Here is a 25,357-nt window from a genome sequence, read left to right on the forward strand (position 1 = left end):
TTAATAGCAATTTCATATGAAATGCTTAAATCGCAGTAACGGTGCATAACATGACGCATAATTTGTAAGGGACAAAAATAAAGAAATGATTATATGTATATGACCAATATATGTGTCAATGCATAGAGTACATATTTTTTAGTCGTAAAATAATGTAAGCTACGAATGCGAAGAACGATAGATAATATTTTGTCTTGAACAGTTGGTAGACTTTTTCCCGCGTACGTTGCAGCGGTTACAGTAATGAGATATGGGATGGATTTTTTCGCACATGCGCGGCTAATTTAGCATCAGTAAAGTACATGTTTGGATAGAATGGGGTACCTTGATCACCATGGATAATTTTGCAAAAATTATTATGATTATGATAGTGTGTATATATCTCACATACTTATACACCATATCACATACATCATTGCAATAAATATTTCATAACTTTTACAAATGTTCTCGAATTCGTTCCAAATTGTATTTTGTACTAAATATAATATTATTTTCAAACCTTAAATCTAACGTGCATATTTTCTTAGTTCTAAGTTCTAATATACATAGCAAGCGTTCGGATACTTTCGCGAGCCACTGTAGATATACATATGGATCAAGATTAGCACACAGATACTTACGTCACTGCGAATGGCCATTTTCGGCGCGCTTGCGCGAAAAACTCGTCCCGCCACGGATCACGGGTATTCGTTACCGCGTGCGTGACGCGTCTCATTGCATCAACATTGCGAATGATTCTCGATGATGGCTTTTATCTCCCGCTAAAAACAAATTAATATTTATAGTACTGTTTATTCCAAAGCAGCCAAGGAATACGACGGAACAATTCATTATTATATAGTCCGGTTAAGTATAATCAAATTGAAATATGACTCCGTTTAATTTAAGTGAGCTTGAAAGTCAACTGGAAAATGTTACTACAAACTCTACCGGCACCGGTGTGTCCTTCGCAAAGAAGTCACTCAAGCTTGATTCTGAAGCAGATGGTAAGGAATTTAAAGTGTTTTGATTTTTTTAATGTTTCATTTCTTTATATGTTTTGAAAGTTGTATGATACAAAATTACGATTGTATATGTCTATATTAGGTTATACGAGTTGAGCGTTAATTGTTTTATTATTTTACAGCGGTGGATGTTGTGAATGCAATACGAGAATGCCCCAAATTAGAGTTTTTGGATTTAGAAGGTAACACTTTGGGGCCACTTGCTGCCAAAGCAGTGGCTAAGATATTGGAGGAAAAAGGTTCTTGCCTGAAACGTGCACTTTGGAAGGATATGTTCACTGGTCGTTTGAAGTCTGAAATACCAAAGGCCATTGAATACCTCGGTTCTAGTCTATGCAGTGCCGGTACTCGTCTAATTGAATTAGACTTGAGCGATAATGCTTTTGGACCAATTGGTGTACAAGGATTAGCCTCATTTTTGACTTCCAATACATGTTACACTCTTCGTGAATTAAGGTTGAATAACAATGGGCTTGGAATATCAGGTGGTAATATGTTGGCGAAAGCATTGTCCGATTGTTATGAAAATAGCTGTAAAACAGGTAAGCTATTTTAGTGACAAGATAGTTTTATAAAATGTTAATCAATTAATAATTTACCATTTTCATTTATAGGAGCACCTCTAGCATTGAAGGTATTTGTAGCAGGTAGAAACAGATTAGAAAACGAGGGTGCAAAAGCTTTGGCACTAGTCTTTCAGAAATTGACCAGTTTAGAGGAAGTTGTAATGCCCCAGAATGGTATTTATCATGCAGGTATAGCAGCACTTGCAACTGGATTATCAGCCAATCCAGGATTGAAGATTTTAAATTTAAATGATAATACTGTTGGTGTGAAAGGAGCTCGAGCTCTAGCTAAAGCATTACCAAATTTTAAAAATTTGGAACAACTTAATTTAGGAGACTGTTTGATTAAAACGCAAGGATGCTTAATTCTTGCGGAGGCATTGGGAATCGAGGGTAACCATCCTTTACTGAACGAAATCAATTTCACTTCTAATGAAATTCGCACAGAGGCTGCTAATTCAATAGCTGTTGCTATGGCTGATAAAGAGTGTCTAACAAGTCTACAATTAGATGGCAATTTGTTTGGAAGTGAAGGACGAACTATACTGAGAGAATTGCTTACTATTTCTAAAAGAATTAATTCATTGGGCTCATTTGATGAGGATGAAACAGATGATGAGGAAGATGAAGACAATGAAGATCAAGAAGAGAATACCGACAGTGCCAGTGAAGAAAATGAAGATAACGAGGAAGAGGAAGAGGAAGAGGAAGAGGAGGATGCAGTTGAAAATGGCAATACAATACCAAACAATGTTACAGCGTCAACAGTAACTGTTACACAGTTTTTAAAATCACCAACATATGACAAATTACTATTATTATCAAAAGAAGAAATTGTGCAACATTTTATAGATCAGGCCAAAGTAAGCAGCTATAACATTCGAATTATTTGATAATATTTTATCGACTTTTAAAAATATTTGTGTTTTAGAAAGTATCGGAAAATGCTGATACATATTCTGAGCTAATGTTCATAGAAGAACTTACAAGTACAATTATGAAAGTATCATCTTTATGTTCGTGTGGCTATGTTGATGTTAGAATGAAAGCTCTAGTCATAACAAATTCTTTGTATTCAAAGTTATTTTCTTTTGCAAAAGAAAACGATCAGACGTCAATTTTGAATAATGCTTTATTAGTCAACTTAGGTTTAATTAAAGTAAGTATCTTTACAGAATGGATGTACCATTCATTTCCATACTTCTTTTTAATACAAATTGTCAAATTCAAATACATAATTCATTTCAGAGTGAAAACAAACAAAGTGGAAAAATTGATTGGGACTTAGAAGGTTGTTTTAAAGCATTGGAGACGATTATTCATAAGGATTACTTTTTGGATGATACCCGGAACACGTTAAAACTGTTTCTGGATAAACCAATACAAAATAAAAAGAAAGTTGTAGATTCGTGTCAGGAAGCGAAAGATTCGCTTCTGCGTGCTTTAAATGGTGTCACGAATACATAATAAATGTTAAGATACATTGGTTTGCAAAACATTGATATAAGGTATACCTATTTATTGTTACATACTTTGAAAGTTGTAAAACACGTGGTTTTATACAGCCTTATAAAAAGAAATGGCTATATGTCATGCAACATATACAGATTATTAATGGATAAGTGTTCCGTGCGAAATTTGTATTTTATAACAATTATTCACATAACACCTTCATATCAATAGATTCAAATTAGTTACAAATGTGTGGAAAATAAAAATGCTTTATTGACGTATCGCTAAATGTCACATTCTAATGAATAATGGAAACAAAATTTTTTAATGTAACTATCTGGTTTAATGATACACATAGTTCAATTGTTTTGTCATTGTAGATATCTAAAATTTTAAACCTGTCTTGTAATTGTTTAACGTGTATGAAAATTAGACTAGAATGTTCAAAGTAAATATAAAAATTACACTTATAAACTTGGATGAAACATAGTTTGGAATTCATACATAATCAATAACGTTTAACAGTAAAAACAAGATCAAATGCATTAATAGTTCTGTGAGTTCCGTGAATATTTATTACGTGCTTAAAGAAATAGTGTAAATAAACTCATTTCGTACTTAATTTAAAACCTTGAACCGTACATTATTGTAACTCTTGAAAGTGTCATCTAGTGTAAAAATTAGAACTTTGAACAAAGCTCCTAATAATTAGATAATTATAATATCACGGAACTTTATTTCACTATTTCATGAGTGTTGTAGATGTTGGATGCCATCCTGGATGAAATAAGTCCACGGCTAATGGTGAACAATGTGTCGTTGGTTGATCTTTCATGTACATCATTGCCTAAAATATCAAATATATAAAATAATGTACATCGAATAAAATATTAAATTTATTTTTATACATACAAGAAAAAGTGTAAGCTGTTGTTTTATGTTACAAGGACAGTCTTGCCCAAGAGTAGAAGGATAATTTACAATACCGCCGGCTGTTTGTATATCTTCCGCGATTAATTCTAAGCATTTCTTTTCGTCAATCTCTACCATATCAATTATTGATTCTGAAACAAATTCAAATGTATCATTTTAAATTTTCCTACATAAATAGCAATTTGACTTATAAACATGTTAATATTCTTACTTCTTGTAGAAGGATTGACGGACAAAAATCGTGTTAAAAGTTCTCCACACGGCGATTTATTTGAGAAAAGATATGGATAGCGTGTTATGAATAGTTTTGTAAGCAACATGTTACCACGATTTCCCGCTAACGTATCGCTAGGTGTGCATACTACTTCATCTTCTGTTCTTCGTATGAGCAATACAGGACCTTTGTATCTGCAAAGAAACAGAATGATCTTACAGTATATTACTAATATTACCAAATGATATTACTAAAGAAAACATTTTAGTGGAATGCTGTGATGTATGTACCTAGTTAATTGTTCCGCTATATTCAGATTAAAATAATCCCTGATAATGTTCCGTACTAAACCCTCTAACGATGAGGACATTGTCATAATGGCTAGCGGAAGTACATCGTCGAATGTCGCGTCTAATACCTGGAACATGCGTTGTTGCATTTTAACACAATTATTTTCGAAATATTTCATATTTTTGACGATAAAATTAATCTGTAGAGTATTTAAACAATAATAAGAAAAATATATATATGATCTTACTAGAGATTTAATAGAAGGATAGTTCATTGCAGCCCAAGTGGCAGTATAACCACCGATACTCCAGCCATAAAGAATTATTCGTTCCTCAGGAAACCTTAAGTATTCGATTGCAAAACGCATTACACAATCGATAGCATTCTCTTCTTGTAGAGGATACGGGGCACCCTTTGTAGTCATTTTCATGTCTTACTGTTACAATTTTATAATCATAGTTTGACCGAAGGAGAAGTCTTGCCATTACTTCAATTATAGTTAATATATCATATATCATTGATATTAACTGCAACAATTGCCAAAATTTCACCTTTGCAATATTGGTGTATAAGAGTAACAGCAATTCTTCTCATCGGAGTATTACCATAAATGAAATGCAAAATATTTATTTGCAAAAACAACACTTACAGCACTGTTACCAAAGCCTGGATGATTCCATCCTAATACAGAATATCCTTTCTTTAATGGAGTCGATATAATACCAGTCTCGTAAAAGCTGCAATTTCCCTCACACGTAATTACCAATATATTCCCTTCTGTTGTTCTGTAGATACAAAAATTAATTATTTTAAAATAATCTTTTGTGAAATGAGATGTTAGAAAAGAAGTTATTAGTGTTTATATTACTTATTTCGTCTATCAACCAGCATAGTGTCAATTACATTGTTATCTGCTGATAACAGTTTGTATCTTTCCCCGCCTTGCTTTATTAAATCTATCCGCCCTTTTAAAAGTGTAGAACCTATGATAGTAATGAATATTGTTATAGAATGGTAACGTAATGGCAAAATAGATGTCATACTGTATTGGGTAACTTACGAAATGCCCAATTAATAATTGATATACTTCCAGGATATATCATCTTAATAGCAAAAGTATGAGCTACAATATATGATAATAATTTACAAGGCAATGTAAATACAAATTCTTTATTAGTTTGTCTCTTTATACGGCCACTAGATACTGCAATTTTTTCTAATGTTAGTTTCTCACGTGGCTTCTCCCTGAAAAATGTTTAGAATTACAAAAGAACATTATCGAATTATTATTATTATAGTAAATCAAATACTTTACCTTTCTACCTCTGCAATTTTGAAATCTACAGGCCATGCCCAAAACTCAAATTCATATTTTTGAAGTTCCTGTTTATTTTCTGTGTTATATCGTGCATTTGCATCACTCAATGTTTTTAGAAATTTCAAGTATGTTGGATTGTTTGCTCTGGAGCAGCCACGCGCTGCCAAAGATGCAATTAAAATTATACCAGCCCCAGCTATAAATTTACATAGTAGATACACATTGTCTGTTAAAGGATTATTGCGTTGGTAAAAAAAGGTGGCAACTAATGGTATTGTGTACAGGCTTATAGACCAAATTGCTGCAAACTGAAAACAAATAAATTCAATAAGATTAACACATGCTATTGTTATTTCCAAATAAATGAAATTAAAAACAGATTTGTACATTACAACTGTCACTTGTAATCTCATAGTTGATGTTAACAGCTTAGTAGATGATTTAATTGATGTAGCATTAAGCGATATTTAAGTTAATCGAAATATTGTAATACTTTGAAAATACTTACACAAATTACAATGTGATCGCTCCATCGTTCTATGCTCTTTGGCTCATATGACTTCTGAAATCAATTGAAGATTCATAACCTACATGCAACAACTGTGATGAATCGCATATAACTATTTATACTTACGTCGACCAAACGACCGATCCACGTTATTTCATAAACTTTAAAAAGCCGAGGACTAAATGTACATTTCCAAAGTGTACTAATGAAAGACATCTCGCATTGGTTTAAAATTCTTCACAGAAGTCTGTGTTTTGAATTACCTATGTAAAATACGATGTAATGTAAGAGCGACTTAACCGATCACCATGCTTGCATGACAAGAGAAAATAAACTATGTATGTAATATCATTAGCGACGTATGTAGTCGTTAAATATCAGTAAAATAGGTTAAAGGAAAAAAGTCTGATTAACCTTTGGTCACAATTAAAGTCAATTCTATTCAAATGTGAAAACATCATTGCCGGAGATCACTATGAAATTAATTACACTAAAATTAAATAAATTTTGCAAATATTAAATATGTATGACAATTATACTTTCAATAAATATTTTCTATGCCGCACCACGATTGTAAACAAAATATGCGAATAGAATCTTGTAGTCTGACAAAATCGTATATACAGTTTTCATCTAAATCTAAATATATATATTTGTTACGCGTTTTTTGTATCTCTGGCATGTTTTCAATGTTCGTGTCGAATAATCCATATCAATGAAAGCGATCTAACGATCGACGTATGACAAAAAAATATTCCAAACATGATTCGTTATTTATAAAAAATTGAAATGTAAATTCGAAATAATATATTTTTACACTTTTCAAATGTCGCGGTCACATGACTTGGATTGATAAAATGGTAAAAACTGGATCGCAATTAGCATTCAATAAATTGTTTTGTACGGAAAAAAATCAGAAAGTATTATGAAAACTGACATTTAACAGCATCGAAGGAACATTTACGAGCGTGGCATTGAATGACAAATTTGAGAGATACCTTCAAGAGTGTTCGCGGAAAATTGGACAATTTTGGTGCGGGTCGATTTTAGGTCGCACATTAGATCGTGCTTTTTGGAACGTAGAGAGAACTTACTGGAAGATTCATAGCAAGTATAATATACCGCACAGTAGTTACATGCATTGCGTGCGACATCGATAATATAATTCTTGAGTGTTGCTATTATAACAGACTTGTGCAGCATGTCAGACTGGGACACGGCTCCTATTACTCTTCGTAAACGTCCTCCAAAGGCATCGGTACTTAAATCGGAACAGGTAACATTATTTGACTGAAATTTCGGTGTATTTCGTTCGAAACATACAGTAACCACATGATTGTGTAATTGTGTTTATTTACAGGCGGTGAATGCAGCACGTCGTCAAGGATTCGCGGTTGAAACACAAGCAAAGTGTGAGTACAGTTTCTTTGAAGGAGCTTTAAGAAATAAAAAAACTGTAATACAAAGTGCTATTTGGTTTGCAATGGCTTTATTCGTACATAAAACACTATAAAGATGGCAATGACAACTAATGCAACAGTGTGTATACAAAGATAATACGACGCAATATGCAACAATAAAAATATAAAGAAGTGAATTCTTGTGCTGTTTTCTGTGATAAATAAATTAAAAATATATTTTATACTTCTTATAGGGGGTGGAGGAGCAAACAGACAACATGTAACAACTAAAAACACTGCAAAATTAGACAGAGAGACTGAGGAATTGAAGCATGACAAAATTCCATTGGATCTTGGTAAATTAATTCAGCAAGGACGGCAGAATAAAGGAATGTCCCAAAAAGATCTTGCAACAGTAAGTATTTTTAATTATTTACATATACAGGTAACCCTCCTATTACACGGTAGATAGGTTCCTAAGAAAATGCTGTGTTGTATGAGATCCACAGCCAGTACAAAAAGCTAGGTTACGTACAGGTAGCGAAACCGTGTTATAAGATGCTATGTTGTAGGAGGGTTACCTGTATTCGAATGTTTTCATATTTCTATTCATGGACATATAGACATATATACTCCTTTTATTATTGTTATATAGAAAGTAAATGAAAAGGCACAAGTCATCAATGACTACGAAGCAGGTCGTGGTATACCCAATCAAATGGTAATTGGTAAAATTGAGCGAGTATTAGGAATAAAGTTGCGTGGGAAAGATCGTGGCAAACCAGTAACAACCCCCGGGACAAAAAAGTGAATCTCGGGGGGGCGAAACAAATTTTAACTTTATACCCTTATGCATTGTTCCCTAAACAGAACTGTAAAAAATATTGTAGGATTTCTATTGTGTGAAAATTACAAGCACCTAATACTTTGAACTGTCGACAAAACTGTTAATTTATCTTTATATGCCATTTTGTTATATTTTTAAATACACGCCATTGATTCTATTATAAAACAGATTTATTATTTCATCTTCTTGAATGTCGATTCAGGTAGGCTAAACAACATTGTATTAATGCAAATAACGTAATGAGGTTGTTGCTATGTATATACGTATAGATCAGTGATCAATTTTATAATGGTTAAAAAATAGAATTTATATATAGACATATGCATTCATAAGCATCATATCTCAGTATATTTGCATATAGAGACTAAAATATTAATTTATAATGTAGCAATATTTCACCATACATCATACAGTAGCTTGTATATAAAAGAAATTACTAAATAAATATTAATTACACTGTTCAGTGTTATTTTTATTCGTACAGAAACCTGGTAATACATTATTTTTATCTTAATTAATTAATCTCTTCGCAATGCAAAGCTTGACTCTTTTATACCATCCTTTGTTACAATTTTGATACTTATAGAATCACCTGTATAAATATCTCTTTCGGCAGCCGAAATAAAGACATCTTTTATTATTGAAACTGCTCTTTCCTCAGTTAAGGGAACATGTTCAACACCTTCTTGATTTTTAAATCCAACCTGCAAGAAATACAATACAATTAATTGACTGAAATATAGTCAATAAAATATACGCTTTTACAATATATTTATTATACCTGATTGTCAAGAAGAGGTTGTAAAAGTGCACCTGCAGAACCACCTGCTCTATACTTCGTTACCTCACAATGTCCAATGGGATCATAACAGTACACACAACCTTTACCTTCATGGTCTATTCCGCCAATAATATTACTAATGTAATATGGAAAGAAGCGTTTGTAATATAACATTGTTGATAACATTTGTGCTACTGCTGGTGTTGTCATTTCCTTCTGGTGTTCATGTTTGTACATCTATGTCAGGAGAAATGAGAATAGTAATGAATAATTCCATAACTTTTAAATATAATAAGTATATATAAATAATATAATGTTGAAAACATTATTTTTTCATATGTTACCTTTGTATATCTTACTATTATTTACAAGAAAATTTGATAAATAATCAGTTTGAAAATTAGATGCATTTAGAAAGTTTACCTGCATACGAGCAGACAAAAGACGAGTCAGAGTAAGTGTGTCACACCAACAGCCAGAACACCCTAAGACAGTCGTCTTCGACAGAGGAAATAATTTCTGTTGTTCTCGAGTGTAAATAGAAAATCCTGTGCTAAGACGCGTGTCCGCTGCTATTACACAGAAATCATCTCCGGCAAGGGCTATGACACTCCTGCAATCAAAAAGGAGAATAACCATTTAGCAATATTTAAGAAATAATGTTGCTTTTAATAAAAATGATTAAAATTAGAATAATGTGCTTACAACATCGAAATACTTAGATTTCTTTGTTTTTAAACATTATCGTTAAGGGTTTTAGGTTATATTTGAAATTTACCCTCCGTTGTCTGCATATGGACTGAAACTCCTCATTTTTGCAGCTTGTGTCTCATAATCAGGCAAGGACCGGTTTGGATTTTCGGTCGAGAGAGCCATGTTTATCAAATTTATGTTTAGAAACTACGAACTCGAAACTTCTCACTGTGAATGACACTACACTTTGCGGCGACGATGGCGATGGCATGCAATGCAAAATAACTCCTACTACACACACACACACACACACACACACACACACACACACACACACACACACACACACACACACACACACACACGCGCGCGCGCGCGCGTAAATACATACGACTTCCTACCAACATAGATGATTGGTTAGTTTATATTTGTTTGGACAAGAACGTGGCAATAGGAGTAAGTTTCTTTCTAAATTTTAAGTTTGTGTAACAGATTGAAATATTTTTGAATTATTTTGACTATATATTAAACAAGTGATAAACAGTCAGTGTACATAGTTTCATTAATAATATAAATAAATAGTGATTAAGTATCATTAGGACAATAGTAGTACGCGATTAATCCATTTCAAATGTTTAAATCGAATGTTATAGTCCTTTTCGTTATTCTGCGCGTATTCGTAATTCAAAATGAAGTTTCTTAGAATTTGTTGTAGTTATAGCACTTCCTTCGGCAGGTGTTTGTGCGAAGTTACAAGATAACGCCCGAATGTATGGTAAACAAATCAACCGTAAAAAGTGTTGCCTTATCAGGTGTTACACGTTAGTAGAATCTGACAATTTTCAAGAGAATATAAAGGAGAAACACCATTTCTTTTCGAGTATCCCTTGAAATGGCAACCGGCGGCGAGAGGCGTGTTGCATTAATTACGGGAATTACCGGGCAGGTAAGGTTGACAGTTCATACTTTTTTTTATGTACTTCAGTAGTGTTTTAAAACGTTAAATCATTTTTGCCACGTCGATAAAATTGTTCAATAGACGTGATGACGTACACACTAAATATAAATGAAATGAATTGTTTTATGTATTTTTTAGGATGGTTCTTATTTAGCAGAATTTTTAATAGGAAAAGGATACGAGGTACATGGAATTATTAGACGAGCCAGTTCTTTTAATACAGCTCGTATCTACCATCTCTATGCGGATGCAAACAGTCATCGTCAGGATAAACTGAAGTTACATTATGGTGATATGACAGATTCTAGTAGTTTAGTTAAAGTAATTAGTTCTGTACAGCCAACAGAAATCTATAATCTAGCTGCTCAAAGTCATGTTATGGTAAGCATAACATTTTCTAATTTTGAACTTTAAAACAATTAATCACTGTTTTCCATTGTCATAATATATTCTTATAGGTAAGTTTCGAGGTAAGCGAATATACTGCCGAAGTAGATGCGGTTGGAACAGTTCGATTGTTGGATGCAATACGTACCTGTGGTTTAGAAAAAACTGTGAAATTTTATCACGCGTCAACATCTGAGCTTTATGGCAGAGTAGTGGAGGTACCTCAGAATGAGAAAACACCATTCTATCCTCGTTCCCCTTATGGTAATTATTTAATCAACTATTATTTTGTATGTTAAGTACATTACTTCTGAAGTAGAGTCATTCATATTTTTCGCATTTCAGCCTGTGCAAAATTGTATAGCTTCTGGATTGTAGTAAATTATAGGGAAGCATACAACATGTTTGCATGTAATGGAATATTATTTAATCATGAAAGTCCTCGTAGAGGAGAGAATTTTGTTACTAGAAAAGTGACTAGGTCAGTAGCAAAAATACAATTGGGCTTACTTGATTTTCTCGAATTGGGAAATTTAGATGCTAAAAGGGACTGGGGCCATGCAAGAGATTATGTTGAGGTAAGTAGTATAGGTATATAAACCAGTGGTTTGTAAGAAACATTACAAAATTTTAAAGCAGTGCATTGAATATTTTTCTAGGCGATGTGGATGATGTTGCAACAGCCAGTTCCAGATGATTATGTGGTAGCAATGGGAGAAACACATAGTGTTAGGGAATTTGTGGAAGCATCTTTCCAATATGTAGGCCGCACAATTAAATGGGAAGGTGAAGGTGTAAATGAGACAGGACAGGATGCACAAACGGGAGAAGTATTAGTTAAAATAAATCCCAAATATTTCCGTCCAACAGAAGTAGTACGTGTTAATCTTGTTTTATAGAATGTAATTACATGTTATAGATTCTTACATAATTAACAATTATCTTTTTTATTTGTCTAGGATGTTTTATTGGGCGATGCTACCAAAGCGAAAGAAAAATTAGGCTGGAAGCCTACAGTTACATTTATGGTATTTATCTTATATCTTTACGATTACGAGTTGTCAATTTGCTATTAAACGTTTTCATTTTAGGAGCTTGTAAAAGATATGATGGATGCCGATTTAGAATTAATGAGAAGGGATCCGACCGCTTAATATTATTCCTTATTTTTAAAGAAACTCAATGCATTTCTTAAAATACATTCTATGTCTCTATGAGACGATAGTATACCTAATTAAAGTATACTTACGACATTAAAACAGATTCGTATGTAATGTTGCAAAACTACATTTTCCCGAGATCAGGGATAGATAAATTCTTTAAGTAAATGATTAAGGTGCTAAAAAAAAGTAACTTTGTATAGCACTTGATCCGGGATATGATATTCGTATCAAACTTAATAATACTGTATGTAGTTTGTATTAAACATTTACTGTAATTTCTCTTTATCAAATAATATGTGTATATCAATATATATATATTAATATATATACTGTTATGTATTAATATATATAGTGAAATAATAATTCTCCATTTATTGTTATTTTGTTAATATTATTAGTTACAGATTTTAAGGAACTCGCGAATTAAGATTAAAAGAAAACGTTTTTAATCAAGAAGGAATTGATTAAATTAAATTTTTAGACATAACTGACCTACGTTTGACCATTTTTATTTTTGGACAAACAGCACAAGATTATTAAAATAATTCATAAATATATACAAATGTCTTCCTTCTATGTGCGTTAGTTAATTCATAATTTTGTACAATACTTCGGAGTAATGGTTAAATAGAATTTTGAACTTTATACACCGACGTCCAATGTATAAAATGCAAACATTTTTGTAATAAATAATGGGGACATTCTAAAGATAATTATTATTACTTTACGCTTCTTTTAGGTTTTATCACCATCGGAAGAATTTTATTTTATTTCAGTTGAATGCATTGTCGAAGTATTCATTTGCAGGGTGTCTGATGTAAACAAGATTTTTTTGATGTTACTTAAAAAATAAAGTGTACATTTAAAAAATGGTTGAATTTGTTTTTATTAATCAAATGATTTTTATAAAAATATAAAGTATCTTTCAAATTATTAATAGTAGAAAAAAATATTCGCTTATGCTAGATTTTAAATAAACTTTATTCCTTATTAATTTACATAAGAGAAACTTACACGAGACACCCTATGTATTACAAATTCCGTGAGTGATGTCAGAGAACAACAAATTTTTGTGATTTCTCAAAAAGTGAAAATTAATAACGCGATTCGTCGAATGCGAATAGCTAATTGTAAGCGGCAGATTCGTGCGTAGATTTCCGTAAGATATTTTCGATAGTGAACATCATTGATTTCACACAGTGTCCTTGGGTTTCCGCGTATTTCACTTTCGTGGTCTGTGCTTCTTCTTCGTCGTTCTTCGCCCTGACTATTTTACATTCACTCTTCCTTTCCCGCCTTTTCAAATTAGGAAGTTGTTCTGGCGAAACCTGATGAACCAAGACATAGTTATAGTTAAACAATGCTCATCTAAATTTATCGAATTAATAATTATTTCCAAGCTATATCAAGAGGTAGCACTTTTCAAGAGACGCCTATATTAATTACATTTATTTTTAAAGCATAATGAACACTAAAAAAGAGATATATAACATACATATTAACTGATTTTAATGAAAAATTTTAATATCTCTCTTTAAATATTCATTATGCTTTAAAACTAAGTATAATTAATATAGCCCCACAGTAATTACCCTACATGTTGATTGCTTTTTCTTTTATTATAAGTAGATATCATTAAAATCTGAGGGAGTCGTTCATATATCACCCCTTGTAAGATATTGTTTCTACTTTCTACATTTTATACTTTTTAAATACAAGCTTCATTTCTGTTATTAGGTACACGTTCATAGAACTGTCTTCGTTTACCGGAAGGATCGGATGATTCTGTTCTTGCTTATCCTGCGGGAATGCTCTCTGTTTCCTCATTCTCCTTCTCCTATAATTCCCGTGCTCGAACATTTCGCTGGCTGATGGATCCAGGGTCCAGTAGCTACCCTTCCCAGCCTGATCCTCCTCGTTGTCCTCCCCGACGACCTTGTCCCTTGGTATCTTCACGAAGCAATCGTTCAAGCTGAGGTTATGCCTGATGCTGTTTTGCCAGCCTTGCCGGTTCTCCCTGTAGTAGGGAAATCTGTCCATGATGAATCTGTAAATCCCGGAAAGGGTGAGTCTCTGCTTAGGCGAGGAATTGATAGCCATGGCGATCAGAGCGATGTAAGAATACGGCGGCTTCTCGTATCGAGGCTGAGGCTTGTATCGTATCAGAGGGAGGTTCCAAGAAAATGGCAGTGTCCTCGAGCTGATCATGTCCGGTACCAGACTGTAGTAACTCGGCAGCGGGCAAATGGCCGGGAAGATCTCTTCTGGGCTCCATAGTTCGTAACTTCTTCGCAGATCGCAACCGTAGACCTTGGAGATGTTGCAAGGATAGTCTTGGCAGCTGCTACTTGGCTCCATTGGAAGGTGCTTAGAGCATGCGGTTGCGAACTCGATGCTCTGTGTACTTCGTCGCTCTGTTATCGGTATCTGTCCGTGTGGCTGAGAAGTGCAGTCCTGTGGAGTTGCTGACCAAATAAACGTTAACCAGTTGTGGCCCCCTGTCAAGAAAGAAGACGTTGACAAGCGTTATTTGCACAATCTTGCAAGCGACATCACTTCCGCTGTATTTTTCTTCTATCCTCGAAAATCTTCCTTTTGCGAATCAGTTTGTGTTGCTTCAAGGATCACCAGTGCCTTAGGATTCCTCGAGAGATTCTTATTCTTCTCTCATCCATTTCTAAAATTTGGAACACTATATCACACTGTACATTTGGTTGTGGTAGAACCAACATCAAATTCATCGGCCATCGAGCACAGTTTTACGAAACAAGGGTTGGATGGCTGATCGTTCACTTCGTTTCGTTGCGTAAGATCCGCAATTGCAGACAGAGCTATCACTTCATTGCGAACAGACACGTGTTGAGACAAAGGTTCAACGAGATTTAAATGCCAGAACGAAACTCTCAGATCGTTCGGAGGGAAGTCGTGGCCATCGTCGATGATGCTCGAAGACCGTTCTCGATGGCGAGACTAAAACTTCCTCGGACTAGTTCGCGTTCGGTAGCGCGGAGAACTGATTTCTCAGTACGATTTGCCGCTAGCAGGAGCAATTCTTTGACGAAGGGTGTTTAATTTGACACGGACGATCCGGAGGATGGTCCAGAGCTCCGCCCATCCTGGCTTCCCGGAGAACTCCCGTTTGCGTGGTACCACGCGAGGGAGGCGGTTACCTATACGGGAGCCGGTGGTGCGTGTTTTATTGCTGTTTACACATATGCTGTTCTAACACCCACGCCGGCAGTAAACGAGCCGATACGTAAACAAAGTTGCGGTAATTATACCGAAACCGTGCCGCTTCTCGGAACCGCTCTTGTCTTCCTCTTCGGTCCGCCTTACCCTTCGTCTGCCACCACCCCCGTCACTTTCAAGAAATATCGAACTACCCCACAGAAGTACAGAATTATTTTTCGAAATTTCACTGCCGGATATGTACAGTAAAAAGTCGGGTGTACTATTAGAGAAATCGTTGGAGGTGTTTTCCGGTTCATATCAGCCCTCAAGTGGATTATTGAGGCCCCACTCAAATTTATGCTAATTATTATTTATCGTGTAACTATTAGTAAGATAACTATTTGTGGATTTAAAAGAAATTTTACTATCTCACTACGTTTTTATTTACCATTTCGATAGAGACGAATATTAAATGTAATGGTATTGGATTACTGCATTTTTTGAGTACATTTTGAAGATCCTTTCAACGGTCAGTTAAGTTATAAAATAAGTATTCTGGAAATAAGTGGTGTAATAAGTGGAACTTTGCTTCCTTTAATCATTTAACCTTGTATTACTCACATGGAGTATTTGATTCCTAGTAAATTAAAGACAATTCCCATTATTCTGATTACTCTTACTACTCAACGATTAATTATCTGGCTTGTACATAGTCTAGAATGTCTCACAAAAATTTCGAGAATTTAAAAAATTAGTAGCGTGGCTCTCCACACGAATATTAACATAAATATCTCTCGCATCAAAATCAGATAGATAATAAAACTACCAAAAGTATGGAAATATATTTGACCACTGTATAATTTTTTAAAGATATATTGCTGTCTCCACCTAGACAATTTTTCTTATTAAATAATAGCTTCTGGTTGCACCTACACAATTTTACACAACCGTGTACTCATAATGTTCAGGACCAACTATTGCATAATCGATAAGAATATAAAATTATACAAAAATAAAGAAGGAAAACATATCTATGCTTCTAAGCTAATGAGATCAATCATAGAGCTGGTCTTTTTGAATATGAAACCAATCTTCTGCGAAGTGCAACGGAGATAAAGAATTCTAAATTAACGAAGACAATAAATTAGAGTAAGATGAAGCAGCTTTTACCTGTAAATGTTATAACACAAGCTAGACACGATAACAATGATATTCTCCGGTACGAGTCAGGCTCATTTAAAAATCTTGTCTTTTGCTGGTAAATTTTTGTTCAGTCTTTGAACGTGAAGAGGATTCGAGGCTTTTGATGTTGCGAACAGAAGAAAGATTAAGGGAAGGAGCGTTATTTGTTTGCGCGCCGTTTCTGCCGCTGTGGTTCATAGTCGGACGTCATCTTGAAATAATAACGAACAAATCATGGTGGATTTGCGGCGGAAGGAACCAGCGGATTAGTCGTCGTCCGAGTATTTAGACGGCGGCACTTAGGTCCGGATGGAACGTCCTCGGAATGTTCTTCGAAAACACGAGTCTCGGATCCTGCGCTCCTGTTTCGCGTTCCTTAAATCATTTTGTCTGGTACAACGAAGAAAAACATTTACGGAAGGTCGAGCAGATGGTAAAAATAATTTTCTTTTAAAAGTCAGCCCCCTCTCTCGTAGCGCTTTCGATATTCGGGTACTAAACACTTTTTACTGATTTCCACGCAGCTTCTGAAATATCTGTTCTATTAGAACGCTTTTTGAACAAGTTCCTCAAAAAGAAGAATAGTTCTGAATAGTTCTTCAAAAAATCGGAAAAAATACATCGAGATTTTGACAAATAATTTGTTGAAATATTTGATATTGCTAACAGTATGAAGCAAAATACGTGAATTTTACAAATTGTTCGAAATCGTTCGGACACAAGTGACCTCCCTTTAGAGTTCCAGTGAGCCTCTGTTATCCGAACGGCCGTGCACCCCGACGAGTTCGGATAAACGAGATTCTGCTGTGTCGTTCGAATGGCAACAGAGTCGAACACATGCGAACAATTGGAAAACCGTTTTTTTCCATAGCTGCGAAGAAAGTTTCTCGCTAGTTTTATTTACGAGCCCGTGGAACCGCAGAAGCCTTTTGGCTCTTCGCGAGCGAAATGCCTCGTCAGCGCAGGCGGTCTTGTTTGCGGATCGTTCCGTTTTACTGCCTCGTATCCGGCCGAATCTAAACAATCGTTCCTTATTGACAAAATCGGCGGCCGTCTGCGGGCCACGGTTTTTCGGATTGTTGCTTCTACGGCTGTTTTACGAGTGTGGGAAAATTCACTGGCTGCCGCAGACCACCGACACCCATACGGTAAACCGTTCCGCCGCCATTGATGCCCGCGGATCGACTACATCGCGCAAAATAAACCGACGGTCCTCGTAAAACCGCATGTTTCTCGGAAACAACGAGGACCGCGCCGTTCTACCACGACCCGCGACGTTAACAGGGAGCATGATTAGCCAGCACGATCCCATTTCTTTGTGGGCAAGTAGCTGCGAGATTCAGCCCATTTACGTAAATGTTCAAACACACTTCAAATCGGATTAACTTTCTTAAAAGTGAACCAAACGACTTCAGTTTCTTCCCTTTTTGCGAAGCTCGAGGGATCTGTTTACTAGATGATATGTAATGAACATTAAACAAATTTTTGACAGATTTACAGATTAATGTTGTTACGAGCTTCGAACGATTAAAAACGGTGAAAATTAGAGATATTCGCAACATTCGGCCGGCAACTGTGATTTATAGATTTCTCGAGTAGTGTGAAAATCATTTTCTTTTTATTTTTTGAGAATGTAAAATTGGAATTATTGGAATCTAATTGGAATTTTCAGTTTATGCGATGGGATTACGTTTGGGGAGGTTTCAGAAGAAGAAAATGAGTGCAAAATTAGAAGTCTATGAATCCATATACCTTTTAGTAACGTAGTTTAACAAGAAACTTGTGAATACAATTTTGGATTAATCTCTATTTTAGTCTGGTCTCCACCGCGACTATTACTTAGCAAAGTTCTTTAAGATTTGTGCCATTGCAGCCGGATTATCCTTCGGAACCTGGAAAATAAGAGAATCAATGAAACCCTAAGAAAACGAGAAGGATAAGCAATAGTCTATTCTTGTCTTTCAGATTACGCGACATAAATTAATGAAAAATATCACTACCATGTGTCCAGCTCGATTCACCCAATAGAAGGCGAAGTTTTTGTAAGATTTCACGTATCCCTCGATCACCCCTTGCGAGGTCAAAGGCTGTCTCTTAGATTTCATCCACCAGGTGGAGTCTTTCCACTTCATCTTCTCAACCCAGATAAGCGTACCTGAAGCGTTGTATCAATAGAAAACAATCGACACTCGAAAGTGGCAGAAAACTATCGCTATTGCAAACTGTTGTCGTTGTATATTTGCAAAATAGAAAATGAAGGAGTAACGAAACAGCAGCTGTACTTTCGCAGGTTTCTTTGTTTTACACTAAATTACTCTACCAAACAATAATTAAATTAACTGTTATCTAAAATCGAATTTCAGAACAATAGAAAATATAAAATAGTGTAGTTACTGTAATTTACACGTGCAGCTTTAAAGAGTAATGTAAAATTAGCTATTTTTTAAGGATGAAAATTAGGCGAACGTACCCGGAGTGTCCACGATGAGGTCCAGCTGTCCAGTGAGCACTACCACCTTCAAGTCTGTTTGATTCAGCAAAAGCTCCACTGCGGAGAAATTTACACACTAGTTATTTGCATTCTTTCCTCTCATCTTGTCAAGCAAAATCGAATCGAATCTCATTCTGCTAGACAATACCTTTGTCGATAACAGGTTTCATGAAGTCTCCTTGCAGTCTGTCAAACACTACTCCAGACTGAGTTTTATGAGACATCGTCAAATTAAGTGCACGTTTCACTGGACCATTCATTAAATTGTTTAGATTAACGTCGTAGCTGCTCACTGCGTCTCCTAAAACATTTCAATCAATGTTGTTTTTAAAATCGAACTGTTCAATAGCAGTTTGATGTATATATATCATGTTATCACTAGACTGATGTTCTTCATGCAAACTAAAAATTGTATACGTCAATTGAAAGATACAGGAGCTAAATAAAGACTTTTTCCTTTCATTAATAGTTTTATCACGGCGAAAATAATATATTGAGGTTCTCAAATTCCTTTAATGTTTCTACTGTGTCACGTTTCACCTAGGATAGGGGACCCAATTACTGTGCCTATATTAAGCCAATTGGAGTGCCAATTACTGTGCCGCTATACTTATTTTTAAAGCATAATAAATATTAAGAAAGAGAGACGCATAGACTCTTTTTCAATATCCATTATGCTTTAAAAATAAATATAATTAATATATAGGCACAATAGTTGGTATCCCCACAGTAACTGGGTCCTTTACCCTATTCATTCTAGTTACAACGTATTCTGTTACCCCTGCTAAGAGTTGGCTCCGACAGAAGCCTCACTGCAGTAGAGTCTTTTCCGTAGACGGGATTCGTCTTCGTCAGGATATTGTAAAAGTCGATGTTACTGGTGGTTTCTAAAATCACGACCTCGGTGTCACTCCAGAGGGAGGTGGCAGTCGCCCACCTTCCGGTTTCCACGGCTCTCTTCGTCGCCTGCGCCGCTTTGTTGACCTCATTGTAACCGGCCGTGTCTACCATTCCCTACGAAATCATTTTTTCCTTCAACGAAAGCACAGCTCTTAATCTAAAATTATCAAGCTCGACCGCGAACGTTCTTAAACGCCTATTATCATTAAGGACCAGGGGTTCTAAGCTTTATGATTTCCGGACAGACTCTTCACATTTTCAGAAGTTACGAATTTTTACCGATTGCAACTCTCTAGCTTTTGAAATATAAAGTTAAAAATGGTTTACATTACTTTATTGATTCAGCCTCGCGGCTAGAAAAAAAGAATCGGACTTGGTTTTACAATAAAATTAATTTAATCCACACATCCTGCTCATTCACCAGTTTCCACTCATTCCTCTTCGCACATGTCCTCTATCGTAATTGTCTACCCTATCTATTGCACATTTTTCTGTCCATACAGTGAATAATGTACCTCACCAAAATCTTGTGCATATTATTGGAATATCGACGGTTTTAATGCGATGAAAGGGTTTGAATGTTGAAAATATTACCGTCTCGAGTAAGAAGGGTGCCCAAGTCATCACGGAATCAATGGGGGAGATCCAGGCATCGCCGAGGGCGACTCCCTTCAAATTGCTTCTAATGCTCCCTGATTTCTGTGCCTGCATTTTCAACAAACATGATAAAATATTAGTGTTTGGAACGGTGAACTGTCTATTCCTTTTTCGTAAACATTTTCTTCGTCAATTCCAAGTAGCAGGAGTCAAATAGAATTTCTACTTTTAATTTCAGTACCTTCTTCTGCGGGTTTCTATCGTACTTAATAATTTTTGTTATGAACGTATAGAACTATCTAGTAATTTCAAATTTTCCTATGGTTGTATTTACAGTGATTTCTCCATATATGTCGCCAAGGCCCGACGACAAACGTCGCGGAATTATCCCCACTACCGCGGGGTATACCGGCGGGGACGGCGAGGAGTATAAACATAACAGGGCTCGGGACGATACATGACGCTGGCAAGACCCGTGTTGTTGACATATACCGAGAATTCACTGTGTATTGTTGCACGTAAGTGTCGTGCTGAAGTCACGATAAATATTAATTTATGCCTTGATTCCTGTGTTCGCAGCTAGTCAAATTGTTTTCATTGTTTCAAGTTCGATTCGGGACTCTCACCTTGTACCAAGCAAGAGCGAACTCCGCGCCCATCTTCCCGCCATAAGACTCGGTCGTGATGTAAGTGGAGACATTCGCGAATTTTGGCAATTGTTTCAAGAAACCCCTCATACATTCTACGAGATCGCTGGCGATCTGTGCGTTCGTTGTTGCGTAGCCACTCGGCGATGTGGTATAGCTGAAGCCTGTGCCGACTGGATTGTCGATGAAGAGGACATTGTAGTCTTTCACCTGTAGAAGTGCCAATCAATAGTTGATAAAGAGAGCAAACACCTTCAAGCTTATCAGTCGTTCTTTTTTACAATCGATTTCCATTCCACAAGCGATTTAAGATTCTTCCTGTTCGACAAAATTATATTGTTCTGGCTTCAGAGACCAATCAAAGTAAATGCAATAATCTCAATTTATTTGAACCATAGCCGTTCATTCTCTTGTGCTTATACCCTGAAGCGGTATACTGTTTCTTCAGACTAACAAAATTCAGTTAAAACTTACTAAAATACTTGTAGGCGTTTTATATTACAAAACCCAAATGTTCGAAACAAGTTAAAGAAAAGATCAGTGAGGAGAAAAGCAGTGTACAGTAAATTTTACTGGGGTCATGAGAGACCCCAGGACACTATTACATTTGTACGTCGTCTGCTTACGAATACGTTCGTCTGAACCAGTCTATGAACTGTATTTTTTACAGGTAAATGTTAAAAGACTATTATTTCAATTTTCTGATTGGCTTTTAAGCCCTCCATTTGCAATCCGGAGTTAAAATGGACTTAAGACCCGCCGTATAAGGGTGAATTATTATTTTTTATATGTTTTTTGTTTTGTTGTCTGGATCAACTGTCCGACACCGTTGCTTCACAGTTGTAACGAGTGATTTTTCGGTATGTGTTGGATCGCTTCCGTACCCAGGTGTAGTTCCTCGGCTTCAAGTCTAGGTCAAGGGGTCCGAGCTCTTCGAAGTTTCCGAAGGAAGTGGACGATGCACCCGGTCCACCTTGCAGCCAGATCACCAACGGCTTATTATAATACGAGGTAACATTCGCCGTCGTATAGTAAAGCCACCAGAACATGTTCGCGTTCGGTCGTACTTTCACGTAGCCCCATTCTTGCTCGCCAGGACCGAATCCTTTTTTCGCTGTTAAGTAAAAGTGGCATTCAAGTAACAAATAACTCTTCAAAATGCAGCATGTGTTAAAAGAAAGTGCAAACACCGAAACGCCTAGATTACGCGTGCAGGGGCGTGGACAGAGAAAATGTTGAAATGGAAATGTTTAAGGTCCGAATGAGAACAGACAAAGGTCAAGTTAACTAACAATAAGTGTGATCAGGAGTACAAGGGAAGCAAGGCAATGAAAACGAAAAGGACTTATTGCACTCAGCAATTTTTCTTGTTGCTATATTATACACAATACATTAAATTATATTCACATTTTTACATTATTATTCACAAACATTAGAAAGATTTAAAGAATTGAAAATGTTATTAAAGGAAGATAGAAATTCTTAAATGGCTTCTATTCTTAGTAATTGATGCAGACAATTTTTAATCTGCACGAAAATCTGCAGCCTAGTAATTACTATGAAATTGTAAGCAGGATTTTTAATTCTGACCAGGTACGAAAAGCTACAATTACTTCCAGTAGGAATTAAACGGATCTAAAACTACAAAATATTGATAATTTCTAGTAGTTGTTCATGGAGATTAATTATTGTAAAACGTATATTAATTATTATATTAATTATAATTATTATAAAAAAGTTGTATCAGAGATCACGTATATTTAAAATCGTGCAATGTCGTTAATTCCCAGTATTTGCAGAAGCATTAGTCCCATTGTTAAACGAGATATTTTCTGCGAATAGTTTCTGATCGATGTCCAAACGAAAGTTAGCACAGTAAAGACAAGTAGCTTAAACAAAGCGTGTTTCAGCTTGGACGTCTAAGTATATTTGACGAGTTTTAAAGATAATACAAAGTAAATGGGAATCGAGAAATTCCTCGGTGTACAACGACGGATAACGTATGGATCACACTTTCGCGCGCTTTGTTTGCGAAATTTCTACAGCAATGGTTCTGAAATGGAACGACCCTGTGTCTTCGTAATTGAACTTTCTTGCGTGCAAATACCATTAAAATCGAAAGATTTATAACGCCGAATTTCTAGTCCCGCTGGCGTATTATTTTCAACCACCATTATTCAACCAAAACCCGGAAATGGTACTGTCAATATTTATTTCTCACACATGAGTCTCTACCATTTTGTACCCTACCGAGTTCTGTGTTATTTATTATTGCTTCTTCATCACCCCATCATTCACATCTGTTGTAAAACGCTATCAAGCATTTTGGCAACTAATCTCTGCAACCGTATCATAATGTTTTAACTAGCTTCCTTTATGCAAAATAAAATTCGTCAATTGTAAGTTACTATAACTAAATAAAAATCTGTTTCTCCTTGTAACATTTTTAATATATATTGAATATATAATAAATTAATTGAACTGATTAACACGTAAAGTATAAGTTTTAACGAAACAGATCTTTCGTTTCTTTTTTGTGGTCAAACTCGATGGTCCGACATTTTGATTCCCGACTATGAAGCTATCATTTGGTTTTCCCTTTCGGTTGGCGTTGTGTATTTCGTACCTGTTATTATTTACTTGTGTCTGCCATAAAATTCGACCCGCTTTTGCAACAAATCGCGTTAGGCAATTTCCGAAACGTTCTTTAGAAACGTAGTTGTGCTTACCGTGGGCCCCAGACGCGAGGCAAATCGCCAAGAGGAGGAACACCGAGAAACCCGTCATTGTCACCGGAATCAGAGGTACCCGAAGACTAAACGTTCCTGCTGTCATTCTGGGCAGCGTCTTATCTGTTGGTAAAGAGCGAACGATTAGATACATATAATAATGTTACGGCGAGTCACGTGTTCCATATATGTATAGGGTAAGGGACCCAGTTACCGTGGAGCTGCCAATTGCTGTGCCTACATTTTTAAAGCATAGTGAATATTAAAAAAGAAATATATTTAGATTTCGATTTTAATGAAAGAATGTAATATCTCTTTTTTAATATTCATTATGCTTCAAAAATAAGTATAATTAATATAGGCACGGTAATTGACATTCCCACAATAATTGGGTCCCTTACCCTGGTATTTTTTTTGTGCAATTTTTGAGGCGAGTAAAGGCACTCCCTTCGAGAATATCAATTTCAACTGATCAATCAGTATCCTGCTATCGCAATTTGTTTAAAAAGAATCATCGAAGCGGGAAGTAGGACTTAAAAATGATAGAAATGAATTACAAACTTTCCAGAATTTTGACTAAACAATCGACTAAAAGTACCTCACGCAGACAAATAGAATAATTGTTTAGTTGAGAAATTAGTAGGAAATAATATACGGAAAAACTTATGACTCACCGTATACAAGTGCCGATTGAATTCTTTCAATCGGGATTTCTCAATTTTTCGGTGGCTGTGGCAATCGCGTTGCCGCAATCGAAAGACGGATACGATTGTTCCTTGTTAATTACTTTTCAATCGGAAGACATTAGAAGATGATTAAAGACCTCGCTCGTGTATTTTCGACATCGCAATCCTTCTTTTCTGTGTACGCTATCTCCTAGTCTCCCGCCGAGAAAAATACAAATGGATGCTCGAGCTTTCGTGCGATTGAAGCTGAAGAGAGTAGCCGAAGGGACATTATGTAGATCTATAGCCGTGGAACAATAGGCTACGTTGTCTTTCATTCTCCTTTTCTGTGAAGAGTTGGTGAAATGATGAGAAAGCTTTTCTCGAAACTGAATTCCCGTTTATCGTGTTTTGCGTGTTAAATCCGCCGATAAACATTATCACTCGAATTACCGCA

The 25,357-nt window shown here is 35.6% G+C and overlaps 7 protein-coding genes across 11 annotated transcripts; 3 read left to right on the top strand and 4 right to left on the bottom strand.

Annotated features, from left to right (window-relative positions):
- The first annotated feature begins 669 nt into the window (after nt 1-669).
- On the top strand, nt 670-3,872 carry Rangap (Ran GTPase activating protein). Its single transcript, XM_076793629.1, has 5 exons — nt 670-989; nt 1,130-1,549; nt 1,622-2,436; nt 2,505-2,732; nt 2,822-3,872. Exons 1-5 carry the CDS (start codon nt 872-874, stop codon nt 3,038-3,040), a joined length of 1,800 nt encoding a protein of 599 aa, XP_076649744.1. The 5' UTR covers nt 670-871; the 3' UTR covers nt 3,041-3,872.
- Nucleotides 3,578-7,496, bottom strand: LOC143357266 (phosphatidylserine lipase ABHD16A). Of its 3 annotated transcripts, none has more exons than XM_076793631.1 (12): nt 7,384-7,496; nt 6,416-6,552; nt 6,290-6,343; nt 5,779-6,089; nt 5,524-5,708; nt 5,332-5,446; nt 5,113-5,248; nt 4,711-4,875; nt 4,463-4,590; nt 4,170-4,366; nt 3,938-4,089; nt 3,578-3,872 (listed from the first exon to the last, which is right to left on the bottom strand). In XM_076793631.1, exons 2-12 carry the CDS (start codon nt 6,503-6,505, stop codon nt 3,768-3,770), a joined length of 1,638 nt encoding a protein of 545 aa, XP_076649746.1. In that variant the 5' UTR covers nt 6,506-6,552; nt 7,384-7,496; the 3' UTR covers nt 3,578-3,767. The 3 variants fall into 3 exon arrangements, with proteins under 3 accessions (XP_076649746.1, XP_076649745.1, XP_076649747.1); XM_076793630.1 differs by lacking the exon at nt 7,384-7,496 and adding an exon at nt 6,704-6,913; XM_076793632.1 differs by lacking the exon at nt 7,384-7,496 and having other exon boundaries at nt 6,290-6,340; nt 6,416-6,914.
- Nucleotides 7,144-8,701, top strand: Mbf1 (multiprotein bridging factor 1). Of its 2 annotated transcripts, none has more exons than XM_076793638.1 (5): nt 7,144-7,400; nt 7,480-7,565; nt 7,650-7,701; nt 7,944-8,104; nt 8,345-8,701. In XM_076793638.1, exons 2-5 carry the CDS (start codon nt 7,491-7,493, stop codon nt 8,498-8,500), a joined length of 444 nt encoding a protein of 147 aa, XP_076649753.1. In that variant the 5' UTR covers nt 7,144-7,400; nt 7,480-7,490; the 3' UTR covers nt 8,501-8,701. The 2 variants fall into 2 exon arrangements, with proteins under 2 accessions (XP_076649753.1, XP_076649752.1); XM_076793637.1 differs by having other exon boundaries at nt 7,144-7,396.
- A 276-nt stretch (nt 8,702-8,977) lies between these two features.
- Nucleotides 8,978-10,301, bottom strand: Prosbeta6 (proteasome beta6 subunit). The gene is made up of 4 exons (XM_076793635.1): nt 10,096-10,301; nt 9,741-9,930; nt 9,318-9,554; nt 8,978-9,240 (listed from the first exon to the last, which is right to left on the bottom strand). Exons 1-4 carry the CDS (start codon nt 10,191-10,193, stop codon nt 9,055-9,057), a joined length of 711 nt encoding a protein of 236 aa, XP_076649750.1. The 5' UTR covers nt 10,194-10,301; the 3' UTR covers nt 8,978-9,054.
- A 75-nt stretch (nt 10,302-10,376) lies between these two features.
- Gmd (GDP-mannose 4,6 dehydratase) lies at nt 10,377-13,390 on the top strand. 2 transcript variants are annotated; one of them, XM_076793633.1, is made up of 8 exons: nt 10,377-10,466; nt 10,726-10,956; nt 11,107-11,349; nt 11,427-11,619; nt 11,701-11,933; nt 12,015-12,230; nt 12,315-12,383; nt 12,447-13,390. In XM_076793633.1, the coding sequence occupies exons 2-8, from the start codon at nt 10,903-10,905 to the stop codon at nt 12,507-12,509; spliced, it is 1,071 nt and encodes a 356-aa protein (XP_076649748.1). In that variant the 5' UTR covers nt 10,377-10,466; nt 10,726-10,902; the 3' UTR covers nt 12,510-13,390. The 2 variants fall into 2 exon arrangements, with proteins under 2 accessions (XP_076649748.1, XP_076649749.1); XM_076793634.1 differs by lacking the exon at nt 10,377-10,466 and having other exon boundaries at nt 10,590-10,956.
- Nucleotides 13,391-13,453: 63 nt separating this feature from the next.
- On the bottom strand, nt 13,454-15,527 carry LOC143356950 (uncharacterized). The gene is made up of 2 exons (XM_076793025.1): nt 14,286-15,527; nt 13,454-13,846 (listed from the first exon to the last, which is right to left on the bottom strand). The coding sequence occupies exons 1-2, from the start codon at nt 14,874-14,876 to the stop codon at nt 13,643-13,645; spliced, it is 795 nt and encodes a 264-aa protein (XP_076649140.1). The 5' UTR covers nt 14,877-15,527; the 3' UTR covers nt 13,454-13,642.
- A 3,072-nt stretch (nt 15,528-18,599) lies between these two features.
- Nucleotides 18,600-24,358, bottom strand: LOC143357500 (retinoid-inducible serine carboxypeptidase). Its single transcript, XM_076794033.1, has 9 exons — nt 24,236-24,358; nt 22,391-22,620; nt 21,486-21,716; nt 20,857-20,967; nt 20,142-20,376; nt 19,511-19,663; nt 19,342-19,419; nt 18,872-19,026; nt 18,600-18,763 (listed from the first exon to the last, which is right to left on the bottom strand). Exons 1-9 carry the CDS (start codon nt 24,339-24,341, stop codon nt 18,707-18,709), a joined length of 1,356 nt encoding a protein of 451 aa, XP_076650148.1. The 5' UTR covers nt 24,342-24,358; the 3' UTR covers nt 18,600-18,706.
- Nucleotides 24,359-25,357: the final 999 nt, after the last annotated feature.

The sequence above is a fragment of the Halictus rubicundus genome, chromosome 9, assembly GCF_050948215.1.
Source record: "Halictus rubicundus isolate RS-2024b chromosome 9, iyHalRubi1_principal, whole genome shotgun sequence".
Lineage (NCBI taxonomy): Eukaryota > Metazoa > Arthropoda > Insecta > Hymenoptera > Halictidae > Halictus > Halictus rubicundus.